Source organism: Nycticebus coucang, chromosome 1, assembly GCF_027406575.1.
Source record: "Nycticebus coucang isolate mNycCou1 chromosome 1, mNycCou1.pri, whole genome shotgun sequence".
NCBI lineage: Eukaryota > Metazoa > Chordata > Mammalia > Primates > Lorisidae > Nycticebus > Nycticebus coucang.
This window is the reverse complement of record NC_069780.1, coordinates 8,046,699-8,069,957: the sequence shown is the minus strand read 5'-3', so window position 1 is coordinate 8,069,957 and position 23,259 is coordinate 8,046,699. Positions and strand designations below refer to the sequence as shown.

The 23,259-nt window shown below is 42.7% G+C and overlaps 1 protein-coding gene across 1 annotated transcript in view; it reads right to left on the bottom strand.

The window, feature by feature from the left end:
* The window catches only part of FRAS1 (Fraser extracellular matrix complex subunit 1), a 482,654-nt gene that overhangs the window by 454,535 nt on the left and 4,860 nt on the right, over positions 1–23,259 (bottom strand). Inside the window, exon 2 of the mRNA XM_053590633.1 lies at positions 18,211–18,242. Coding sequence (XP_053446608.1) covers positions 18,211–18,242 — 32 coding nt within the window. The remainder of the gene's footprint in view (positions 1–18,210; positions 18,243–23,259) is intronic.

Below are 23,259 nucleotides of genomic sequence, written 5' to 3'. Positions count from 1 at the left end.
AAAGCGGGGCCCAGAGACACAGAAGACAGCAGTTTTCAAGACACAACTTATGACACTGCATGTTCACTGGTCCACAAAAGGATTAAAAATAGTCATACACAGTAAGAAGATGACTGTAAATATTGAAAACGACAACTCTTAGTTCCAGCTTCTCAGTAGAACTTGAGATATTAGTAAAGAGGGATATGAAGGGAAAAAAATCTATATATATATGAAAAAGAAGCAATAGTGTGTTTAGAGCGCACATCTAAAGCAAAGACACAGAACATCAAGCAACATCTGACATCTTCACGTGACATCCACGTCAAAATCCTCAAGATGAGGTGCAACTACAACCATAAGAAATGAAACAAACCAAACATTCTAAGAATTTGTTCTAGCTATTTAATGCCAAGCTGTGACAGTGGCCCCCAAAGTTCCTTTCAAAAACATCCCTTTATCTCCCACTTCTGTTTCTGTGTTCTGTCTCCCCAGTGCATGGCCGGTTCTTTTATGCAAATGCTTATAAACATTTTGGACTCACACTGACAAAAATTGCACGAGCCTTTCCATGCAGGACATTCTCAAGATCCCATTCCTTCCTGCCCAGTGGCCAGCTGTGTCTTTGCCTGAGTTCTCCAACCCCGCCAGGTTCTCTCTTCTTTGACCCTCAGTGGCATCTGTAGTCCTGAGCCATAAGAATCTTCTTCTAGTACAGAAAACCCATGTTGAAAAGCATCAGCACCAGCAAGAGACACATCTATACACCGAATCGCCAACTTTCTACCTTGAAAGATAACTGAGTCTTTTTTCCCCGTTCCCTAAAAGCAATCTTCGAGGATCTCAATGGAGAGTAGCAGTAAATTAAATATCCCAAAGGGAAGTTTAATTCACAGTCACCACAGGCTACTAATTACAGATAGAAACAATCAAACTTCTTATCTTCTAATATCACGGGAGACAGAGAGGAAAAGAGGGACACTGTAACTCCAAACAGGCCAGCAATGAGAGCTTTGTCCGACGGCAGCTCAAAGCTCCCAAATGCCTCTTCCTCCGTCCACGCTCCTGTGGAGAGCCCGTGATTCTGTCTCGGAAGCTGTATGCCAGGTCCTTAACTCATTTCACAGGACTGGAAAATGTTTGGCCCCACACACCTTGAGCTCTATCTTTGAAGTCAATACATTTTTTTTTAGTCACCACTACAGACTGTGTTCTTGTTCTGCTGGTCATTTATCAAAGGAAAATAAATGAACTAAAGTGCCCCAGAAATGTTCTAAACAAGCATTTCAAGAAAACAATAAAGGTTCCATTTCAAAACACAGTAACATCTAACCTAGCACCCATTTACTTCACTACCCACCCCTCCAAATTACCAAAAATGACATCAGCCTGGCCCTAATTCATCCAATATGTCCGTGTTTTGTTGACCATTATTTTCAAAGAAGGGCAGATTTGTTATAGAGTGAAATGTGTTCAACTTCTCAGCTTCAGATAAAAGCAAGTGAACGTGGATATTAGTCTGGGTATGATGGCTGGCAGCTGAGCTATATGAACTGTGATCCAGGTGGGCATTGGCACGGGTGTCCAAACACAGACGTGGGCAGAGCCAGCAATCTAAAGATCCTAAGGGCAAGACTGGGTGAGGGGACAAGATGGGAGAGAAGAGACCAGATCCAGACGCTGCTTGCTCCCACAGGGTTGGTTAGACTGAGCCGGCAGATGGGAGCCTCACTTAAGATGAGTGCACAGGCCACCCCATCTCCAAATGCCCGTCTGCCTTCATGGGGAACATCTGCTCTGTTGGCCACCCTGCTTTAATTTTCAGGCTGCCCTCCTCCACCTGGGGTGGGAAATCACCAGGGTTCTGCTTCCCGACGGAGGGTATGATTATAACTAGAGTCTGAGCCTTGACTCAAATCAGAACAATCACAATTTTTCCTAGAACTTTCACTGGCGATGCCACCCCCCAAAAAGATGTGCTTTTACCTGGGAACACGAGCCATTTTAACTGTTAAAGTCAAAGCTGTCATCAGAAAGAGGCTGCCTCAGAATGATGCCAACCAGAATAAAGGGTAGCCCAGAGAGATGGCAGGAGAGAGCCGTGATGGCATCGTGTGAATGCACCCAGAATAAAGGGTAGCCCGAAGAGATGGCAGGAAAGAGCCATGATGGCACCATGTGAATGCACCCAGAATAAAGGGTAGCCCGGAGAGATGGCGGGAAAGAGCCATGATGGCACCGTGTGAATGCACCCAGAATAAAGGGTAGCCAGGAGAGATGGCGGGAAAGAGCCATGATGGCACCATGTGAATGCACCCAGAATGTAGCCTGGAGAGATGGCGGGAAAGAGCCGTGATGGCACCATGTGAATGCACCCAGAATGTAGCCTGGAGAGATGGCGGGAAAGAGCCGTGATGGCACCATGTGAATGCACCCAGAATAAAGGGTAGTCCGGAGAGATGGCGGGAAAGAGCCATGATGGCACCATGTGAATGCACCCAGAATAAAGGGTAGCCCGGAGAGATGGCGGGAAAGAGCCATGATGGCACCATGTGAATGCACCCAGAATAAAGGGTAGCCAGGAGAGATGGCGGGAAAGAGCCATGATGGCACCATGTGAATGCACCCAGAATGTAGCCTGGAGAGATGGCGGGAAAGAGCCGCGATGGCACCATGTGAATGCACCCAGAATGTAGCCTGGAGAGATGGCGGGAAAGAGCCGTGATGGCACCGTGTGAATGCACCCAGAATAAAGGGTAGCCAGGAGAGATGGCGGGAAAGAGCCATGATGGCACCATGTGAATGCACCCAGAATGTAGCCTGGAGAGATGGCGGGAAAGAGCCGTGATGGCACCATGTGAATGCACCCAGAATAAAGGGCAGCCCGGAGAGATGGCGGGAAAGAGCCATGATGGCACCATGTGAATGCACCCAGAATGTAGCCTGGAGAGATGGAGGGAAAGAGCCATGATGGCACCATGTGAATGCACCCAGAATAAAGGGTAGCCAGGAGAGATGGCGGGAAAGAGCCATGATGGCACCATGTGAATGCACCCAGAATGTAGCCTGGAGAGATGGCGGGAAAGAGCCGTGATGGCACCATGTGAATGCACCCAGAATAAAGGGCAGCCCGGAGAGATGGCGGGAAAGAGCCATGATGGCACCATGTGAATGCACCCAGAATGTAGCCTGGAGAGATGGAGGGAAAGAGCCATGATGGCACCATGTGAATGCACCCAGAATGTAGCCTGGAGAGATGGCGGGAAAGAGCCATGATGGCACCATGTGAATGCACCCAGAATAAAGGGTAGCCAGGAGAGATGGCGGGAAAGAGCCATGATGGCACCATGTGAATGCACCCAGAATGTAGCCTGGAGAGATGGCGGGAAAGAGCCGTGATGGCACCATGTGAATGCACCCAGAATAAAGGGTAGCCCAGAGATATGGCGGGAAAGAGCCATGATAGCACCATGTGAATGCACCCAGAATGTAGCCTGGAGAGATGGCGGGAAAGAGCCGTGATGGCACCATGTGAATGCACCCAGAATAAAGGGTAGCCTGGAGATATGGCGGGAAAGAGCCATGATGGCACCATGTGAATGCACCCAGAATAAAGGGTAGCCCAGAGATATGGCGGGAAAGAGCCATGATAGCACCATGTGAATGCACCCAGAATGTAGCCTGGAGAGATGGCGGGAAAGAGCCGTGATGGCACCATGTGAATACACCCAGAATAAAGGGTAGCCCGGAGAGATGGCAGGAAAGAGCCGTGATGGCACCATGTGCATGCACCCAGAATGTAGCCTGGAGAGATGGCGGGAAAGAGCCGTGATGGCACCATGTGAAAGCACCCAGAATAAAGGGTAGCCCGGAGAGATGGCGGGAAAGAGCCGTGATGGCACCATGTGAATGCACCCAGAATGTAGCCTGGAGAAATGGCGGGAAAGAGCCGTGATGGCACCATGTGAATGCACCCAGAATAAAGGGTAGCCCGGAGAGATGGCGGGAAAGAGCCGTGATGGCACCATGTGAATGCACCCAGAATAAAGGGTAGCCCGGAGAGATGGCGGGAAAGAGCCATGATGGCACCATGTGAATGCACCCAGAATAAAGGGTAAGCCAGGAGAGACGGCAGGAAAGAGCCATGATGGCATCGTGTGAATGCTCCCAGAATAAAGGGTAGCCTGGAGAGATGGCGGGAAAGAGCCGTGATGGCACCATGTGAATTCACAAGTGCCGCTGGGTCTGCTGCAAACTCGATCCCCGTAGACTGCCAGTGGAGGAGGCAAAGCAGCACAGACTTTGCTGAAGCTGGCTGGGGTTGAGCTTCCGTCACTTACACTAACAGTTCTCAATAAAGTAACTCTGGGATCCTTTCTCCTGCTTTGCTCCTATCTTTGAGACAGGTAGGTTGTCTCTGCCACTTGCGGTTTGTTTCCACCCACCCACCTCGTCCCTCTGTTCATTGTGTCTTCCCTTTTATAACTGTCCTCTCTTCCAACTGGTCCCATGCCCTCCACATACACACTCTCTGCCTCCTGTTGAAAGAGTTCCGCCGGCCCCTTATCAGACTCCAATCCCAGAAAAGCACAGTTGGTTTTATTGAGACAGAGTCTCACTTTATTGCCTTCATTAGAATGACGTGGCGTCACAGCTCACAGCAACCTCCAGCTCTTGGGCTTATGAGATTCTCTTGCCTCAGCCTCCCGAGCCCACCACAGCACCTCGCTATTTTTTGTTGCAATTTGGCCAGGGCCAGGTTCGAACCCACCACCCTCAGTATATGGGGCCCGCTCCCTACTCACTGAACCACAGGCACACTTTTAAAAATAGCTTTAATCACAGGATTCGAATTCTGTACTCTGCCTTTCACTTAACATTCATTACCTTGTAAAATGTCTACATGGCAAGATGCTCTTCAAATCCTTTATTTTAATGACTCTATGACATCCTATATTGAGCTAATTCATGATTTACTTAACCACTCCTCTAATAAGATGTTTAGATAGCTTCTTACTTCATAGTATAAATAATGCCAGAAAGAAACTTCCTTACATATAACTTTCTTCTAAATTCATTCCTTAAGACAAATTCCCAGAAGTCTCATCAAAACTCAGCTTAATAATTTAATTATTTTTCTAACAGGTATATGTCAATATACCATTATCAATATAGTTTTTACATGCTTATCAATAACAATGACTCTTCTTAATATATTTGTTTGCTACTTATATTTTCTCTTACATTAACTTTCTATTCTTCTTCTCAGTTTAATTCCTACAGTTTGATGTTATTCTTAAATATTTGCATGAATTCTTTGTTTTACTAATTGTAACACCAAATCTTTGAAAACCTGTACTCTGTTGAGTTTTTCTCTTTAGTTTACACTGTTAAAGATGTTTAAAATTGTATCAAGTTTATCAATATCATCTTGCATTCCACTGACTTTTAAAAATCAATCATTCCTGGGCAGTGCCCATAACTCAGTGGGTAGGGCCCCAGACTCAAACACCCAGGCTGACAGGTTCAAACCCAGCCTGGGCCTGCTAAACAACAATAACAACTGCAACGAAAAAATAGCCGGATGTTGTGGCAGGCACCTGTGGTCCCAGCTACTTGGGAGTCTGAGGCAGGAGAATCGCTTAAGCCCAAGAGTTTGAGGTTGTTGTGAGCTGTAATACCATGGCACTCTACCCAGGGTGACATAGTGAGATTCTGTCTCAAAAAAGATAAAAAATAAAAATAAATCATGCTAAAAAATAAATTTAATAAAATTGGTAAACATTCAACAACTCAAATTGAGTGTTGGTTTTTTGTTTTTTTTTTTGTAGAGATAGAGTCTCACTTTATGGCCCTCGGTAGAGTGCCGTGGCCTCAGACAGCTCACAGCAACCTCCAACTCATGGGATTAAGCGATTCTCTTGCCTCAGCCTCCCAAGTAGCTGGGACTATAGGCGCCCACCACAACTGAGTGTTGGTTTTATCTTTACATCAGATGTAAAAATAAACTAATGTCAGTACAAATTGGTATGACTTCCCCAAAGGGAAATTTGGTGATATGTATTTAAAGTATGCACAAATACCTTTTTTTTTAAATGTGTACCATGTGACTCAAAAGTTGTATCTCTAAGGAATGGACCTGATGTGGTTCAGATGTGCGACCCTCCAAATCTCACTCTGAGGCGGAGCTGGTAAGAGGTGACTGCATGATGGGGGTGTCATGAATGGCTTAGCGCTCTCCCACCCCCACAGTAGTGAGTGAGTTCTTACTTTATTAGTACACGTGAGAGCTGGTTGTTTTAAAAAGCCTGACACTACCTGCTCCCCTCCCTTTGCTCTCTAACCAAGTGACACACCTGCTCCCCTTTACCGTCCACCTTGACTGGAAGCTCTTGAAGCGGCATGCTTCTCATACGGCCTGCAGAACCCTGAGCCAAATCAACCTCTTTTCTTTATAAATTTACTAGTCTCGGGTACTTCTTTATAGCCATGCAAAATAGACTAACACGGTACCTAAAGAAACAACTGAAAAGCGTCTAAGAACATCATCACAGCGTTGTTCACAAGGCCAAACACTGGAATAATATGAATACCAATCAGCAGGCATAAGAAAATGACATACAGCCCACCCACGAGGAACGCTGGGCTCACTCTGCGCTGTCGGCAGAGAAAGGCGTCCATCGCGCAGCACTGACTTTAGAAACAGGGAGATAGTTGAATGCCTGCTTTTTGTTAAATACACACATACATTAATGGAAAAGGTTCTACAATAAATTCAGCTAATATTTAGTAATATTTTTGTCCATGGAATTACTGGAATTAATGGTGTTTTCCCCTTTCTTTTTATATTCTGTATTTGTCTGATTTACTTTCCTTTAGAGCAAGCCTGCATTACTTTTAGTATAATAAATAAGACAATATGGCCATTTTCACTGAGAAAAACAAGAAACAAAACTCTCCTTTCTCAAAAGTTGGAAAGATAGTCTGCACCTTGTGATTTGGCTTTTATAAACCACTACTCTCTAACTGCTTTATCATTAACGTAATTATTTATAATATCAAAAACTAGAATGCATAGTTCTAAAGATGCAATCTCCTTCACTGAGTAAGTCTCCTTCATAAGTTTGCACCTCACAGGAATATACACCTCCTAAAGTTCCCAGTATTTCTTTTATCATACTTTATATTTATCTCCTGACTGGTGTTATTGAAAATGTTTCCTCCTAATCATTAAGTAAACAAAGAAATACAAAAAGATATGTATCTTCAACAGCTTAATTGAGTCCTCTAAAGCAGCAACCAAAATGGCGATTTAACCTGAGTTTCTCTCCTTTTCATACGCATTTGAGTCATCTTAGTCCTATAAAATCTTCCTCTCTTCTCCCCCTAAGACCCCAGGATATTAAGAATCTTTTCTAGGAGTTCATGTTTTTTAAGAGATCCTCCTTTAAAAAGTATCTGACTTGATCTTTCTTTTAAAAAAGACATTTTAGGGAGGCTCCTGTGGCTCAAAGGAGTAGGGCGCCGGGCCCATAGGCCAGAGGTGGCGGGTTCGAACCCAGCCCTGGCCAAAAACTGCAAAAAAAATAAAATAAAAAAAAAAAGACATTTTTAGGTTTTAGAACTAGTAAATCTGATAAAAATTCTGGAAGCAAATAATAAAACAGTTCTGTTGTTCAGCATGAGAAAAAACTATACTCTTCAACATCTAGGGTAGTATATATAAAATAATCAGGCTTCCACTTTAAAAAGACATTTGAATACCAAAAAATGTCCTTTTTTATCATAATACTATCTGGAACATAATTCAATCTTTGCAAATTGTGAAGAAAAAATGAGAACTATTGATTAGATAAAAGCAAAAGGAAAAAGATGATGCCCCTACCAGGGGCCTGGGAGCACCATCCTGGACATCAACATTAAGTGAGGGGATTAATGCCTATTAACAGGGAGTTCCTCTTTATTTGATACCAGAGGAACCAGGTTTTCTGAACGAATAATGAACTTGCTGGTATGGACTCACTGTTGGAAGACGTCTGCAAACTCTTCTTCAACTGATGATGGGTTTCATGGAAGCCAAGCCACCCACGCTCTCTTCAGAGCGCCATAGAGCAACTACGTCTGGACACTGGTGACAATTAGAAGAGGAAGCCACACGGCAGAGGACAGTGCTGTGACCTCTCATCTCCAACAGTACATTAATCAGTTTGTAGGGACAGGGTCTGAATTCAAGAACAAATGATTTCCATTTCAAAGCGGCCCCGCTGGCTACAGAAAATAACTCAAATCCCTTATTGCAGGTCTTCTGCGATTTGCAGTTTAAACACCCCCCTTGATGGTAGAGAAGAGCTCAGACTTATATGCAAGAATCAGAGCTCAGAGGCCCAGCCATCCTGCTGCACTCCTATTTACTGACAATTATCCCAAAGGGCTGTGGATGAAGTTCATGATCTGATTGGTTCAAATGCGTAATATAAAATGTAATTCATATTGACTTATACAATAAGGGAATTTCTTAACTCACACAGTAATTCCCCAGGAAGGTGAGTTCCTGGGCTGGTTAAGTCAACAGATCAACAAACAAACTCCACAAGGAATTGAATGCCTCCATCTTTGCCCTCCGTCAAGCTCTGTGTGTTGGCTAGGCATCCCAACCACTACGGCCCTGCCAGAGATCACTTCTTCATGTTCCAGTGCTCAGATACTGACGTTCAAAGTCACCCGTTCATGGAGAGTGCTTCTTTCCCACTTCTAAGGCTTCCTTTTTGTGAAGGACCTCAGCACATAACTCCAGGCCTTTCCTATCCCTGGGAAGATGGCATGATTTACCTAACTGGTAAATTTCAAAGAACAATGAGGCATGCTTTTCTCAGTTCTGTCTTCTCCTGCTCGGGAGCAAACCTGTCAACCAGAAGCATAAGTTGTCATCTGTTGCACCAGGCAGCAATTCTGGTTGACGGGGACGCTGCCTCAGCAAGAATGCCTGTGAACACTGCGTCTACCCAGTTCTGAGGGCTCAGGCCCGCTTGGCTAAGAGAACTAAAGCTAAATCCTCCAACTTAGCTTCACCTGTTAAAAGACACAACATGATATTTTGACTTTGATATTTATCATCTGCTTCATTTTTCAACTTGTTCAGAACTGGGGAAAGGAGGAGCTCTTATGGGGTCTTAGCAGACTTCCATGCAAATCCAGTTGGTCACAACTGAGTCAGACACTCCTAAACCAGTCCCTTACAAGGGAATATAAACTTCCGAATTAGCTCATAACTAGGATTTACAAAAGTCACACGAGGAAGGGGTGAGAGATCAGAAGAAAATCAGGACTCTACCAGTAGAGAAAAGGGGGGAAGGGGCTGTTGCCTAAGCAGCATGTTCCCGGGATATAACTTATGTCTTACTAACCCCACAGGTCCCCTCCTGGGACCTAGCACATGGACGTGGATCAACAAATGGCTTTGGAATCGAGTTGGATCATTACTTCTACACACACCTACAGCAGATAGGAGAAGGAGAGGTTTCTTCTTAGTCTCTAATTTCCAGTTCCTTTTATTCCTGATTTCTCATTCCTTAGACCAAGTTCCTTCTAGATTATAGGGAAACTAAATACAGTAAGAACACCAAAGATGAAGTGGCCACTTCTGTTAATAATTTTCTCCTGCTCACTAGTACAAAACCATCTGCAGAATGTAAAGTACAAGGAACAATAAAATCTGCCCTCCAATACACACTCCCCCTGCCTGGGCCCTCCTCTGCCTGGGTCTCCCCACCCTCCACCCATTCAATTTCCCTTTAGAGAACAAGAATGACATAAATTTAATAAATAACCAATCTCAGGGGCTGTCAGGAAAGAACTCACAGGTCACAGCCCAAACTCAAGAGCCTCCTGGGCACTCACAATAAACTGTTTCTTACTGTGAAAGCTTCCCCTTCCTTCCTCCTCCCACGTAGTTCTCAACTCCCAGAGCCTGAGCAATCATAGCTAAAGGAACGTAGCTGGGACACCAGAAGCTCTGGGTTTATTTTACATTAAACTGCCCATGATGTTTTAAATTATTTTGTGCCAATTTTACATTTAAAGGTCCCTTCCTGTCCCAGAAGCAAAATGCTATCCACGCAAAATTTTCAAAGGCAACTTTTCTTTAGATATTTGTAATTCAAATTCCAAGAAAACATAAGCTGGTTTAACTCAATTGTCATTTGATATTTATATATTATCTTTCCCTTAGTAAGCAAACGACTTTTAAAAATATGTAAATTATGACATGATAACGCCAGAAGGCGTCATAAATGAGTGACAATTCTATTCTAGGCACTGTATGGATACACTCACGTGCATATATAAATGTGCTGTGTATAAAATAGTCATGTGTACATGTACCTATTCTGTACTTACAAACAAAGACGTGGGAAAAACACAAAATGAGATACTATGTCGTTAGGCAATTTGGAGCAAATATGACACAAATTTAAAAAAAAAAGGTTGGGAGGACGTGTGGTCTGACCAGAAAATTGAGATGCACAATCAGGCAGAGCACAGCCTGAGCAGATTAATATGGCTGCCAAGCTCAGTTGCATCTTCCACATTCAAAACAAAGCATAAGAAATGCGTTTGTTAACTTAAAACATCTGTTCCTACCACAAGAATATGAATAAGAATAAACACGCAGGGCGGCGCCTGTGGCTCAGTGAATAGGGTGCCAGTCCCATATGCCGAGGGTGGCGGGTTCAAACCCAGCCCCGGCCAAACTGCAACAACAAAAAAAAATAGCTGGGCGTTGTGGTGGGCGCCTGTAGTCCCAGCTGCTCAGGAGGCTGAGGCAAGAGAATCACGTAAGCCCAAGAGTTAGAGGTTGCTGTGAGCCGTGTGATGCCACGGCACTCTACCCGAGGGCGGTACGGTGAGACTCTGTCTCTACAAAAAAAAAAAAAAAAAGAATAAACATGCATATGGATTATCCATCAATAAAAATACAAAATCTCTTGTATTATTCCCCTCATATGATTATTCTGAGAAGTTATAAATTCTCCAATGGAAAACCAGCCCATCTGATGACGATGAGAAACCTATAAAATCCCAGCAAGGAAAACATAATCTTCTAAGGCACCTAGAGCCCAATTACCAGACACCTAAGGGGACAGGGTCACTCCCCATGAAGAAAGGCCTGTGGGGAAACCCTTCATTGTACACTCTGGAGTCAGGAGCTCTTTCTCGCCCTCTCTAAGGGCTCCCTCTCTTAGGCAGAAACAAACACACTAACCTTCCACCCACATGGAAAAACCCAAATTTGAAGAGTCTAGGCCACCACTAGCTCATTGGTGATTCTGTCTGTCTAGACCAGGGGTCCTCAAACTTTTTAAACAGGGGCCAGTTCACTGTCCCTCAGACCATTGGAGGGCTGGACTATAGTTAAAAAAAAAAAAAAAAAAAACTATGAACAAATTCCTATGCACGCTGCATATGTCTTATTTTGAAGTAAAAAGACAAAACGGGAACAAATATAATCACACCGCCACATGTGGCCCACGGGCCATAGTTTCAGGACCCCTGGTCTAGACTCAACTTGAATTCCTCTAGTTAAAGGAAGCTCACCCACCTCTCTGAATTTATGCCAGCACCTAGCCCAGTAACGATGTGCTGCAAAAAAAGTGAAGTTTTCCCCACAACATAAGTACATTTTAATAAAGAGTGACATTCCGCGTAAAAGCATATTCCTGTCTTTTAAAATAAAAGAAAGGAAGAAGGACCCGAGGCATAATAAATGATGAATTCTTGTTCAGCTATAACTAAAAAGAGATATCCGGCAATTCGGAATATGCTTAGGGGAAATTAAGGGATGACGACTTGTCCTGCTTCCACTCTGGGAAGCGTCACACAGGAGGCCGAGCATTCTTCCCACCGCTGAGAAGTTCGGGATGTTTCCATAGCAGCCACTGACCAAGATTCACTAAGTGTTTGTGGGGACTCTGAACAGTTAACAGGGAAAGCTTCCATTTTTTTTCTTTTCATTTCTCTTCTCTCTAAAATCTCCTGAGCATATTAATGAATAACCAGCATACACAATTCCGAGACATTTTCCTATCTATGGAGCTATCCCTTTGTGTTACAGTTTCAAACAAAACCAAGTAACCGCACACCAGTTGTTAAAGCCTGGCACTAAAGAACTGTCTTCCTTAATCCTCCCTAGCGCTAATAAATGAGACCTATAGATTAGTCCAGAAGTTTTCGGTATTTTTCCTGCTACAATATAAACAGTGGATAACACTCCCATGAGTGCGCCACATTTTTACAAAACATGAAACCAATTTTATGAAAATACTAAAGGATGTGTAAAATTGCCTGCAGGTGAGGGCTCAGCTCTAGCTAATTCCACCCCTTTTACTCAAAAACATAATCAAGCAAATGGGGAGAGCAGAACTGTCTGGAGTTACCTTAAAACTGTTCTAATTATATAAAGAAACGCAGGTACTACAGTAAATTTCTTGTTACCTTTCTCACAACTGCTGAAAACTCTACAGTAAGTTTTCACCCAGACTGAGAACCACCCAGAAAGCCATATCTCAAGTTTACATAATAGAATATGCTAGGAATTTTAAAGCTCTAAAGCTGCACTGTTCAATACGGCAACCACTATTCAACCACTATTCAACGGCTATTCAACTTTAAACTTTAACCCAAACTAAGCACAATTTAAAATGTATCTTTTCAACGTCACTAGCCATGTGTCAACTACTCGGTAACCACCTGTGGCTCATGGTTACCATGTGGGACAGGACAGCTATGGGACGTTTCCACCATAGCAGAAGCTCCACTGAACAATACTGCGTTAAGAGTGTTGGAGAGGATCTAATGTAACAAGTATTTTAGAAATACAAATTTAGAAAGTGAGACCTCCTTTCATTCAAGTGACCTACGCCATGCTACACAGCTGGTACTTATTAATTAAAACACAGCCGGGACCTGAACCGGGACACTCTGGCCACTATTACCCACTCATTCCCATTCCCACATCTTGTTGTCACCTGGGGGACCTGAGCACCTGTTCCCTGCAGGCACCATTCTGGCTTCTTTCACACCCATGCTCTCAATTAATCACCACATCAAGCCCATGAGGAACATAGCCCCCATTATATAGACAATTAACTTGGGACCCAACTGTATAAAGTGTCACATCTGAGACCACACAGCAGGTAGGTAGTGGTACCAAAATTCAAGCTCGAAAGCCTGGATCTTTCTGCTGTTGTATATTCTCAACACTTGATACTTTTTATTATCCTTGAAAAACTTTCTTTCAAATTTGCTAAAAGTCGATGTCTCATGACACCCTTTGTCAGCATTTGTGAGCAAAGTTTCCCAAGTAGGAAAATCCCAACCCTTAACACTTTCCATCTAAGGAAGAGTAGTTTTGTCCAGATTTGCCAGGCATAACTGCTTGGCAGCGGCTCACTTCTACCAAGGACTGCAGGTCACGGGCAGGGCTAAGAACTCCACGCTGCTCCCCTCTAATTTTCACAGCAACCCCGTGAAGTAACCAGCTCCTCCCCATTTCACTGACGAAAAACTTCAAGTGAAGACTCAAGCCACCCATCCCTAGAAAAACTTTTAAAAGGAGAAGTGCTTGCTTAGAGCAAGGCAAAAGGGAAACTAATTTTTTTTAACTTCATAGAGTTGGAAAAGTATTGAAGATATGCGAAAACTTTGAAATAAAAAATGTACTTTCCTCCTCGTGCTAGATGCTCCTATCACAGTTAAACATGTCACCCAGGGAGCTTCCCTCTGACGATTCCTGATTTCACACGGTCACACTCTCTTCCACGGGGGCTGACTTTAGAAAGTCTTATGAGCCCAGGGGTGCATGGGTGTTTGGGGGTCAGAAACACTGCTGAAAATGGCTTATTCTGTGCTTCTCAAGGTATTTTTAGTCCCTTCTGGCAATTTCTGACCTGAGGAACGGAAAGAAGAGAAGAACGAACGTGGGGCAGAGAGGCGGCCCAGAGATGAGCCGGTGCACAGCGGGGACACGGCTGCATGTGGCTGAGGGCCAGGTCGTGCAGGACTCGCTGCATGTCCAGAGCTGTCACAGTTGGGAGACATTTAACCTGGATGGAGTTGAAACACATTCTTCTTAGTAAAGGATCACAAGAATGGAAAAGCAAGTATCCAGTGTACTCAGAACCAATATGAAGCCAGTAGATGAACTAGTACAAGCCCACGTCACGAAACACTGAATTCAGGAGGAATTAGGGAATAGGAGAGGGGAGGAGGGAAGGAGATTGGGGTGCTCCCACATTATGGGGACAATGTAGGGGTAGATGGCACAACTTTTGAGTTCAAGACACAAGACACAACTACAAGAAGGACTCAACCTAACAAATGCAAATATTGTAACCTACTTGTTTGTACCCTCATATTAACCTGAAATTTTAAAAAACAGTTGGGAGACAAAATGCAGCACAAGTTGGGGGTGTGCCCACACATACACACACTTATATACATATAAGTGCACACACGCACTTAGTATGCTGTGTATTATACATGTTTTTAAGACGAAGCGACCCTCTATACATACCCTGCATCGCACACTGAATTTAGTGCACACTAGCACAGCCTCAGTGAAATGGGATGGGGTCAGCCAGGGACAGCTGGCTTTTGCGGGAAGTCGGGGATAGAGACTGGCAGAGACAACTGCATGGCAGGTGTGGCAGGGAGGGGGTGGGTGTATGGGACTGAAGATGGTAACAAAAGCCAGTTGTGTTCAGAGACGGCAAGTGGCCTGGTGTGACTGTGCAAAACAGAAGGCTCAAAGGAACGGCTTAAGAACCAGAACCAGCATTGAGCTCTTCCTCTAGCGCTCACTGTAGCTTTGGAAAAGTGACTAAACCTTCTGAGCCTCAGCTTCCTTCCCTGTAAAGACAACATCCCTTTCCTGAAATCATCGAGCATCGAATATACAGCAGGTGCTTAATAACAGCCCACTCCTCTCCATTGTCTTGGCAGGCGAAGAAGAATTTTGTTATGGCAGAAAAGCACATGTGGGGTCACATCAGGGTGTGTCCCCATGTCACAGAGCTTCGGGAAGTTCTGTGACTTGCCCGAGGGCACAGGGCTGGTTTGTGGCACAGGAGGAGAATCAAAACCAGACCTGTCAGACGGCCAGGGCTGCGAGTGTTGTATTGTATCTGGAAGCTTCCTCAACAGTGAGTGGTAAGTCTCAAAGGTATCGGGGAGAGGAACCCTGGCAGCACTAAAGTAGCAGCAAGCAGCTAAATGCACGTTTCTTTTCCTTGGTATATTTTATGAATTCATCTGAAATTGACACTTTGCCATTTTCAACCAGACCAACCTTCTACTTCCAGTTACTCGCCCGAGAAAGAACCTCAAGAACTTCACACCTGCCCCAGGTTCCTCATCCATAAAATGGAGACTTTGGACTAGGACGTGTCTGGAGCCACGCAGACCTCCACAATGGTGACTGTGTGGGTAGAATCACCCACAGGGACCCCACATCACCCTTCTTGGAGCCAGCTCTTAAATGCAAAGCCTCCAAGAAGAGAAGGCCTCTCACCCAAAAAGTTGTCTAGAATCTTAGAACGGCATATAAATGTTCTTAAACTCTTCATTTTGATTCAAATACATAAGCACACATCCACTCTCCAGTTTCACGGACATGGCAGCCATGTCTCTCTTTAACACCAGGTTATGCAGAGACAGTGGCAGTGATGAATTATGCAGACAATTAACGACATCCACGGCGCATCATCTGCTATTTCCAGTCTCGGTGTCCTCAAAAGGAGGAGAGATCTTAATGTGGTTTGAGCAAATAAATCTGAATGCAGAATCTCTCTAGATTTTCAAATTTTTCCCAAATCTTTTATAGCTGTTTCTCCCACACTTAATTTGACAGCAATTTTTTTAGTGACTCATCTCTGAGGAGTCTTTTTAAAGTATTCAACACAGTTTCCCTAGAAACAAGAACACTTATTTCTTTTCACATTCTCATTTCAGCAGTTTAATTAAATGATAAGTCAGATTTTGTCATTCCTCTTCCCTAGCACCTCCAGTGGCTCACCCACCTTCCTAAAGGACGAACTAACGTCTGCACAAGCTCCACATGCTCTGTCTCCTGGTCTTGCGCTCCAGCCACTCTGGCCTCCACTACGTCCTCCAGTGGCCGACAGCTCTGCTGCAGACTTCACACTTGCTGCCCCCTCCCCCTACCTCTGGAATTCTCTTCCCCTAAATATCCAAGGGCCCAGAAGATATTTATCTTCTCAGTGAAGCCTTCCCTAGCACCCTATTTAAAGCAGCCACCCTTGTCCCCTATATCCAGTATTTTCTACCCCCCGCCCCCGTGCCTCCATGCCTTCCCCCCATAGTTCCCCTATCTGGCATTCTATATATTTTACCCATTAGAATTTGAGCTCCAAAAGGGCAGGAATTTTTATCTGTCTGCTCCCTGATGCACTCCAGTGCCTAAAATAGCAGGACTGTAGTTGTCACTCAATAAATGTTTGTTTAATAACAATCTTTATTATGATGATAAATGTATTGTCTCTCAGACGGAATTCCATAAGTACCTCGGGCTCCTGAAAAGGTTTTCAAACAAATGCAGCAGAGCGTTGATAAGCAAAGAAGTCACCTGGAGGGGTGAGGCGTGTGCTGGTGTGAGGGAGCCCAGCCCACTGGCTGAGCAGCCATGAGCCCTGGGCCCAGCTGGGGCGTGGCACAGGGAAGCAAGGTCATGCACTAAAGGCAAGTTAGCTAGACAGTGTCTCCTTTTAATTTGATCAAAATAACCTTCCAATTATTTCATGCTTTCATATTCAAATGCACAATAACACATAGCAAAGTCAATTACAGAAGATGATCCAGCCACTTCTCTTCCGATACAGACAGCACACAGGAAGAAGGCCGGCTGCCTTGTTCAGCTCCACCTCTTAGTGGTCTATTACCCTTAGCAAATATCTTCATCTCACTCTTATCCTTGGTTCTCCACTAAAAAGGAGGAGGATATAAAATAATGTGGCCTGCCTATTTTACTGGCGTATAATAAGTATCAGATAGATCAATAGCTATGAAAAGATACTGAAAAATCATGTAGCATTCTATTCAATAAACAATCCTCTTTGTATTAACATGGATTACTGAGTTCACTACCACAATCTACTACAGCTCTCCTAAACTCATGATGCATCGTAGAGCACTTTGATTTTAAAATGATTCCTAAAATATATTAAACAATAAGCAGAAAGAAAAGTCTGCTTTTTAAGGGCATAGAATGAGAAAGAGAAGGAAAATGGCTTTTTCCTAATTCTTTAATACAAAAACACAAAGAAGAAAAAAACATAAATCTCCAGAGCCGTAACTGTAGTATGGGAAGTTCAGATTCAAGAACACTACTGTGAATATCTATAGTTAGCTAGACTTGTGGATACTCAAGGTAATCTTCATCTATTTCAATACCACAAGGATAATCTAAGATGACTTATTAATATCACACATGTCAACAGTAGGTTTGTGATGTAAATGAGCAAACCCTTTCCAACCATTTCAGTTCTGTTTTATTATAGCATTTATTAAACCAAAATAAAAAATTGGTGAAGAATGACTTGTCACACCATTTATTGGAGTTGATGGAGTGTAGACAGTCTTTTCAATAAGGCTTTAACATGGTTACACACCATAGTGCATTACTAATGAAAAGAAATGCATGAGACTTACATCAGCTTTCCCCCAAGTCATTCTGACATTAAGTTCAAAATCAATTCTACCCTGTATGGCAACAGTTCAGGGATAAAAATGTTAATTTGTTTGTTATTCACCAAAATTTAAGTTTACAATTCAAAGCAACAATCAGAAATCTTTCCTTTTCTACTGAACTTAATAACTGTACTTTTTGGGGAGAAGGATTCAAAGGTGGAAGCAAATACAACGGGAAGATAAATAATTTGCACCCTCGTTTGTATCGGACAAGAGGATGAGATCTAATTTTCTCTCTGATTGAAAAAACACAAAAGACAGCCACAGAATGCAAATTGTGCATTGGGTGTCTGAACTTCTCTTCCACTACCCAAGTATCCAAATGGAACTAACTCACTCTGGAAAAGGTATTACATGCCAACATGAAGGCTAATTCTCAAACTGTGATAAGATCACTTCACTCACTTAGTAACCTCAACCAACCATTTTACATTCAAAAGAAATAAACCAAATATATAAAGAACGACCTACCGCCAACAAGGAACCCTGATAGACACAAGCACCTGTGGGGAAAAAACAAAACAAGAATTAAAAAGGATGCATAATAAATCAATAGGCACAGCCCTAGAGGGCCCACTGCTAAAACGGCGTCTACATGCATTGTACTCAGCAAACATTGCTTTTTCCAAAATCTTAATAGCCTGAACATTTCTTCCCCCAGAAGAACAACCCCATACACCAAAACACTTCTTGGACACACAGGAGGGAAAGCATCATTAAAACTTATTATTTGAATTTAAAAATAAATGTATTTATAATGACATGCTATAAATACGTCATTTTATAGCGTGACAGTATAAATACAATGTATATTTTTCTCTGTGATAAGTCAGCAAAGCTTCCCTAATCCAGTCCCAATTTATATATCCCAGCTTCTCTGCCACTCTTCACTTACACTAACTCTCCAGTCCAACCCAAGAGGCCAACTGAGGATCCTATGAGACACTTTCATATCTCAACGCCTTTGTTCATTTTGTTTCCTATAGGAAATGAACTTGGTCTAGTAAAGCCTCTGGAACTTGATCCCATCTCCTTCATGAAAGTTTTTCAGCCAATGAGATTGTGCTCCTTTGAGCTCATAACATTTTTTGCCAGAATCACCCACTGGTAAATCCATTTTCACATACCTCCTTGCAATATCTTTGCTGAGGGTGCAGAAATGTTGCAAATACCCTCACTACACAGTAGAACTAGCCTGAAGAGCATGTGTGTACTCTCAGCAAAGGGAATGCTTCTACATCTTTGATGCCCCACCTCTTCACATAGTAAGTATTCACTTGGGTATCTGGTTGATTAATACAAAATACTCATTTCATGCCTTTAACACAATATGTTCCTTTTCAGGGGGATTAGACCATTTTATAGGAGAGTAGTATAAAGAGTATTTCATTGAAAGGAACTCTTCAATTCATGACCTCCAAGACTCTTTTAACCCATTTTTCACTCAATTCTTTTCCTGAGGGGCTGCTTATGAACTGACACATCTTTATGTTTTCCAGTCATTAAGCACCAAATGAAAAGCAACAGATGATTTGTTTCTAAATGGAAAAGAAGGCTGAATTTGAATGGGACAGCCTCCATATTCTGAAAAACTAACACATCATAAAATAAACCTCTAAGTTTTATATCAGAAAACAACTTACAGCTGCAATTCTAATTTTAAAAAATGTACCCATGTTCTCAACCAAATTCTGAGCTGCAGAATACGTACTGATTTAACCTAGAAGCAGGTGGGCAGTGTGGTACCAGTTACTCTCTCAGAAACTGAGGCTGCAAAACAGATTAGAATAGCACATCCAAGGTCTGACAGTTAAGTTTGTGAACTTGCCACCCTGTGCTTGCATTGGTGGCACTGTATAAACAACTCAATAAGGCTTCATAACCTTGGTATATCAGTGTCTCACAGCTGTGTTTCTGCCGACATATGGTGCTGTGTTGCTGAGTGATATTCATTATTGTTGAGTGTTTTTCTGTGCTGTCACGAGAATGTTAGAGCTCAAACTAGAGCAATGAACATTAAATTTCTTGTTAAACTTAGCAAGAATGGAAGTGAAATCAGGGACATGTTATTCCAAGTTTATAGGGATAGGGCCATGAAGAAAACTGCAGTGTACAAATGGATTAAACATTTTCCTGAATGGAGAGAAAGCGTCACTGATGAAGAGAGGTCAGGAGAGCCAGTTACGAGTAGAATTGACAAAAATATTGCAGAAATTAATCAAATTGCGCATCAAAATTCTCAGCTGACTGTGAGAACACAGCAGCCAACCAAGTAAACATCAATAGAGAAACTGGAAACTCTGAACTGAAAATCTTGGCATGAGAAAGGTATGGCTCTTGCATCATGACAATGCACCAGCTCATACAGCACTGTCTGTGAGGGAGGGTTTAGCCAGTAAATAAATAACTGTATTGGAACACCCTCCTACTCACCTGATCTAACCCCCAGGGACATTTTTCATTGCCTGAAGATAAAGGAAATATTGGAAGGAAGACATTTTGATGACATGCAGGACATCAAGGGTAACATGATGACAGCTCTGATGGCCATTCCAGAAAAGGAGTTCCAAAACAGCTTTAAAGGGTAGACTAGGCACTGGTGTGGGTGCAGAGCTTCCCAAGGGGAGTACTTCAAAGGTAACTATAGTGATATTCAGCAATGAGGTATGTAGCCCTTTTTCTAGGATGAGTTCATGAACTTAATTGTCAGGCCTTGTACACACCGAAGTAGATGCGTATTCTGACAATGTACTACAGGGGTTTCCAAAGAGAAAAGAACATATTTCACTACATCCTTGCCTCTAACAGATCATTCATAACGTCTCAAAAGTATTGACTCCTCAGGAAAGCACTGGTCTACCTTTCTTGCCACTAATGGAATTAAGAGCAAATTTTAAATGAGATGACCATTTACATTTGGGTTTGAATCAAAGATTTCCAGGGGCAAGTTAATTGAAGTGATTTTTATGCCCTTGACATTCAAATTAAAATAATTTGAGATAAAACCTTGGAGGAAAATTCTTCTGAATTGACTTATTTTTCCTTAAGAAATCTTGTTTCCAGCTTGGCACCCGTAGCACAGTGGTAAGTCGGGCATTGTGGCAGACTCCTGTAATCCCAGCTACTTTGGAGGCTGAGGCAAACTTATCACTTAAGCCCAACAGTTGGAGGTTGCTGTGAGCTGTGACACCATAGCACTCTACTGAGGGCGACATAGTGAGACTCTGTCTCAAAACTGAAAAAAGAAATCTTGTTTCCAAGACCTAATATTTCAGTGTATGGTTTGTCATAAGAAAGGGTATGTGTGTATGTGTGTATGTGTGTATGTGTGTGTGTGTAAAAGAATAATATCCCAAATAAGATATATCAACACAATTCACTTTCTAAATTACTTATATAGATATATTTGATTACTTCTTGTGTTTAAAAAATTATAATCATCATCATCACTTAGGTACAATTTCATAAAATTTAATCTTTAGAAACAAAATTTATTGTCTTTTACAAAATTTAACTTTTAGGAAAAACGAACAAGAAATATAACATTTAGAATAATTTCACTGTTCCCCTCCGTAGCAAGGTCAATTGTTTCCAAAGCCCTAAAAGAAATCAAGCTTAACAAGTATGTGTATCCAAGTGCACATATCAAAAGCCATTTGGGGAGGTTTAGAAAGACATTCTAAACACACTGCAACGTGAAAAGCCACAGCAGCATTGAGTGAGGCACCACATATACCCCTGGGTAAGCCACACATCGGCTGGAGACGCAAGTCAAACCAGAGTACAGGGGCTGATAAACTCTATCACTAGGAAACAGAAATAACTCAATTTGGGTCACTGTGTGATGCACAATTCCAAAAGAAATAAGTTTTGCCTTCTGAGGGCTTTCCCAAAACAGAATGGTTCTACCCAGAAGGCAGCCACGCAAATGAGTCTCCATTAACAGGGCTTCCAAAACCTCCTTTCTACTCTTAGGAGAAACTAAGGCATTCCAGTATGATGCCCAATCCTATCAAACATTTATCACCAACCAATGCCAGATGCAGTCAGCCAAAGCAAGCAAATTTGCCCACCCCAGCACGCACTGCACACCCCCCAGCGGATGAAGTTGGGAAATTTGTTGGCATCGGTGCTGGAAGGGGCTTTTCCATTAGTTGATCGGTTCACATGGTGTGGAGTGCAAAGTTGCCACTTCCACTCATTACTTTTTTTCTTAAGGAGTACCAAAATGATCTTGGGTTTGAGGTTCCTATTTATGGCTTTGGTTGAACTTCAAAGAAAATTCAAATTCAAGGTGAATTCTGAGAGAAGGTGTGGATTTAGAAGAAAGGGGCTTTCTTCAAGAGAGGACTAGAGAGGGAAAAAAGACAAGAACTAGAATTCTCTAATGATGAAAGTTGCCAGGGTATTGAATACAGCTGAGATGCTGGGGAACTTAAGTTCTAACACCTGACAGCCTGTGAGAAAGTTCTGCAGGGTGAAGAATTTTACAGCATCAAGAAAGAACCCCAGATCCCAACACCTGTGCTATTCTTCCAATTGTGGTTGGCACTTTTCTTGCAGGTTACATAACAAAATGTCACTGCATCAAATTTAAATTTCTATTTTTCACATTATATTATTAATATACTTTTTCACGAGATGCTTCTATAAAGTCTAATATTTTCAAAGAAAATCTGAGATTTATACCAACTTTCTACCAACACTTACATCCTGAAACTACTCGCTCTGGAAACTATCGCTGGTAGATTCAGTAACTTGGAGAAGTTAAATCCCAGAGCCACAAAATGTCAGACCCATCGGTTCAAAGAAACAGTGGTAGATACAGCCTTTGAGATATGAAAAGATTTGGAGAGCACAGCCTCACAAAAACCTGACTCCTTAGAAACGAGCAGCCATGAGTTGGCATTTAAAGGCTCAGGCTTTATGTTGTGTTATAATTCAGCATATGGCTGTGGACACTGTGGAACAGTTAAAATAGAATCATTTTCTGAACTGACAGGACAGCTCTTGTCCTGATTAGTATCAACTAGAATTCAGATCAATTAATAGAGTAGTTAAACTGAAAATGGGCCAACTGCTTTGGAACCATGTTAAGATTTGGCAGGAGGTTCCAACTTTGCCATGTGGCAGCTCCCACCCCTCTTCTGAGCCATGTGGTGGAGGGTTTTATGACTACTTGTGTCTGACTGTCGTTGAGTAATATCGCCACCCAAGTGCGTAACAGTGAATGTGGATGGCTGTGTCCATGCCAGAGAGCATACCCAGAATTCAGTCCTCAGAGGAGAATGGTAATATGATAGAAATAACAGTCTGTGCCTGTGTATCGCCCCAATATTTCCTATAGCAGGCAGTTGCTAAAGTCAAAAGATGCAAAAGTGCGGGTATCTAACATTTCAATATCGGAAACCCACCAAAGACCAAATGCCCTGCTGCTATTTTAGTGATGTTAATGACTTCTGGGTATGCAAACTCCTTGAGGGCAAGTAATAAAGGGGTTTTTTGTTTTATTTTGTTTTT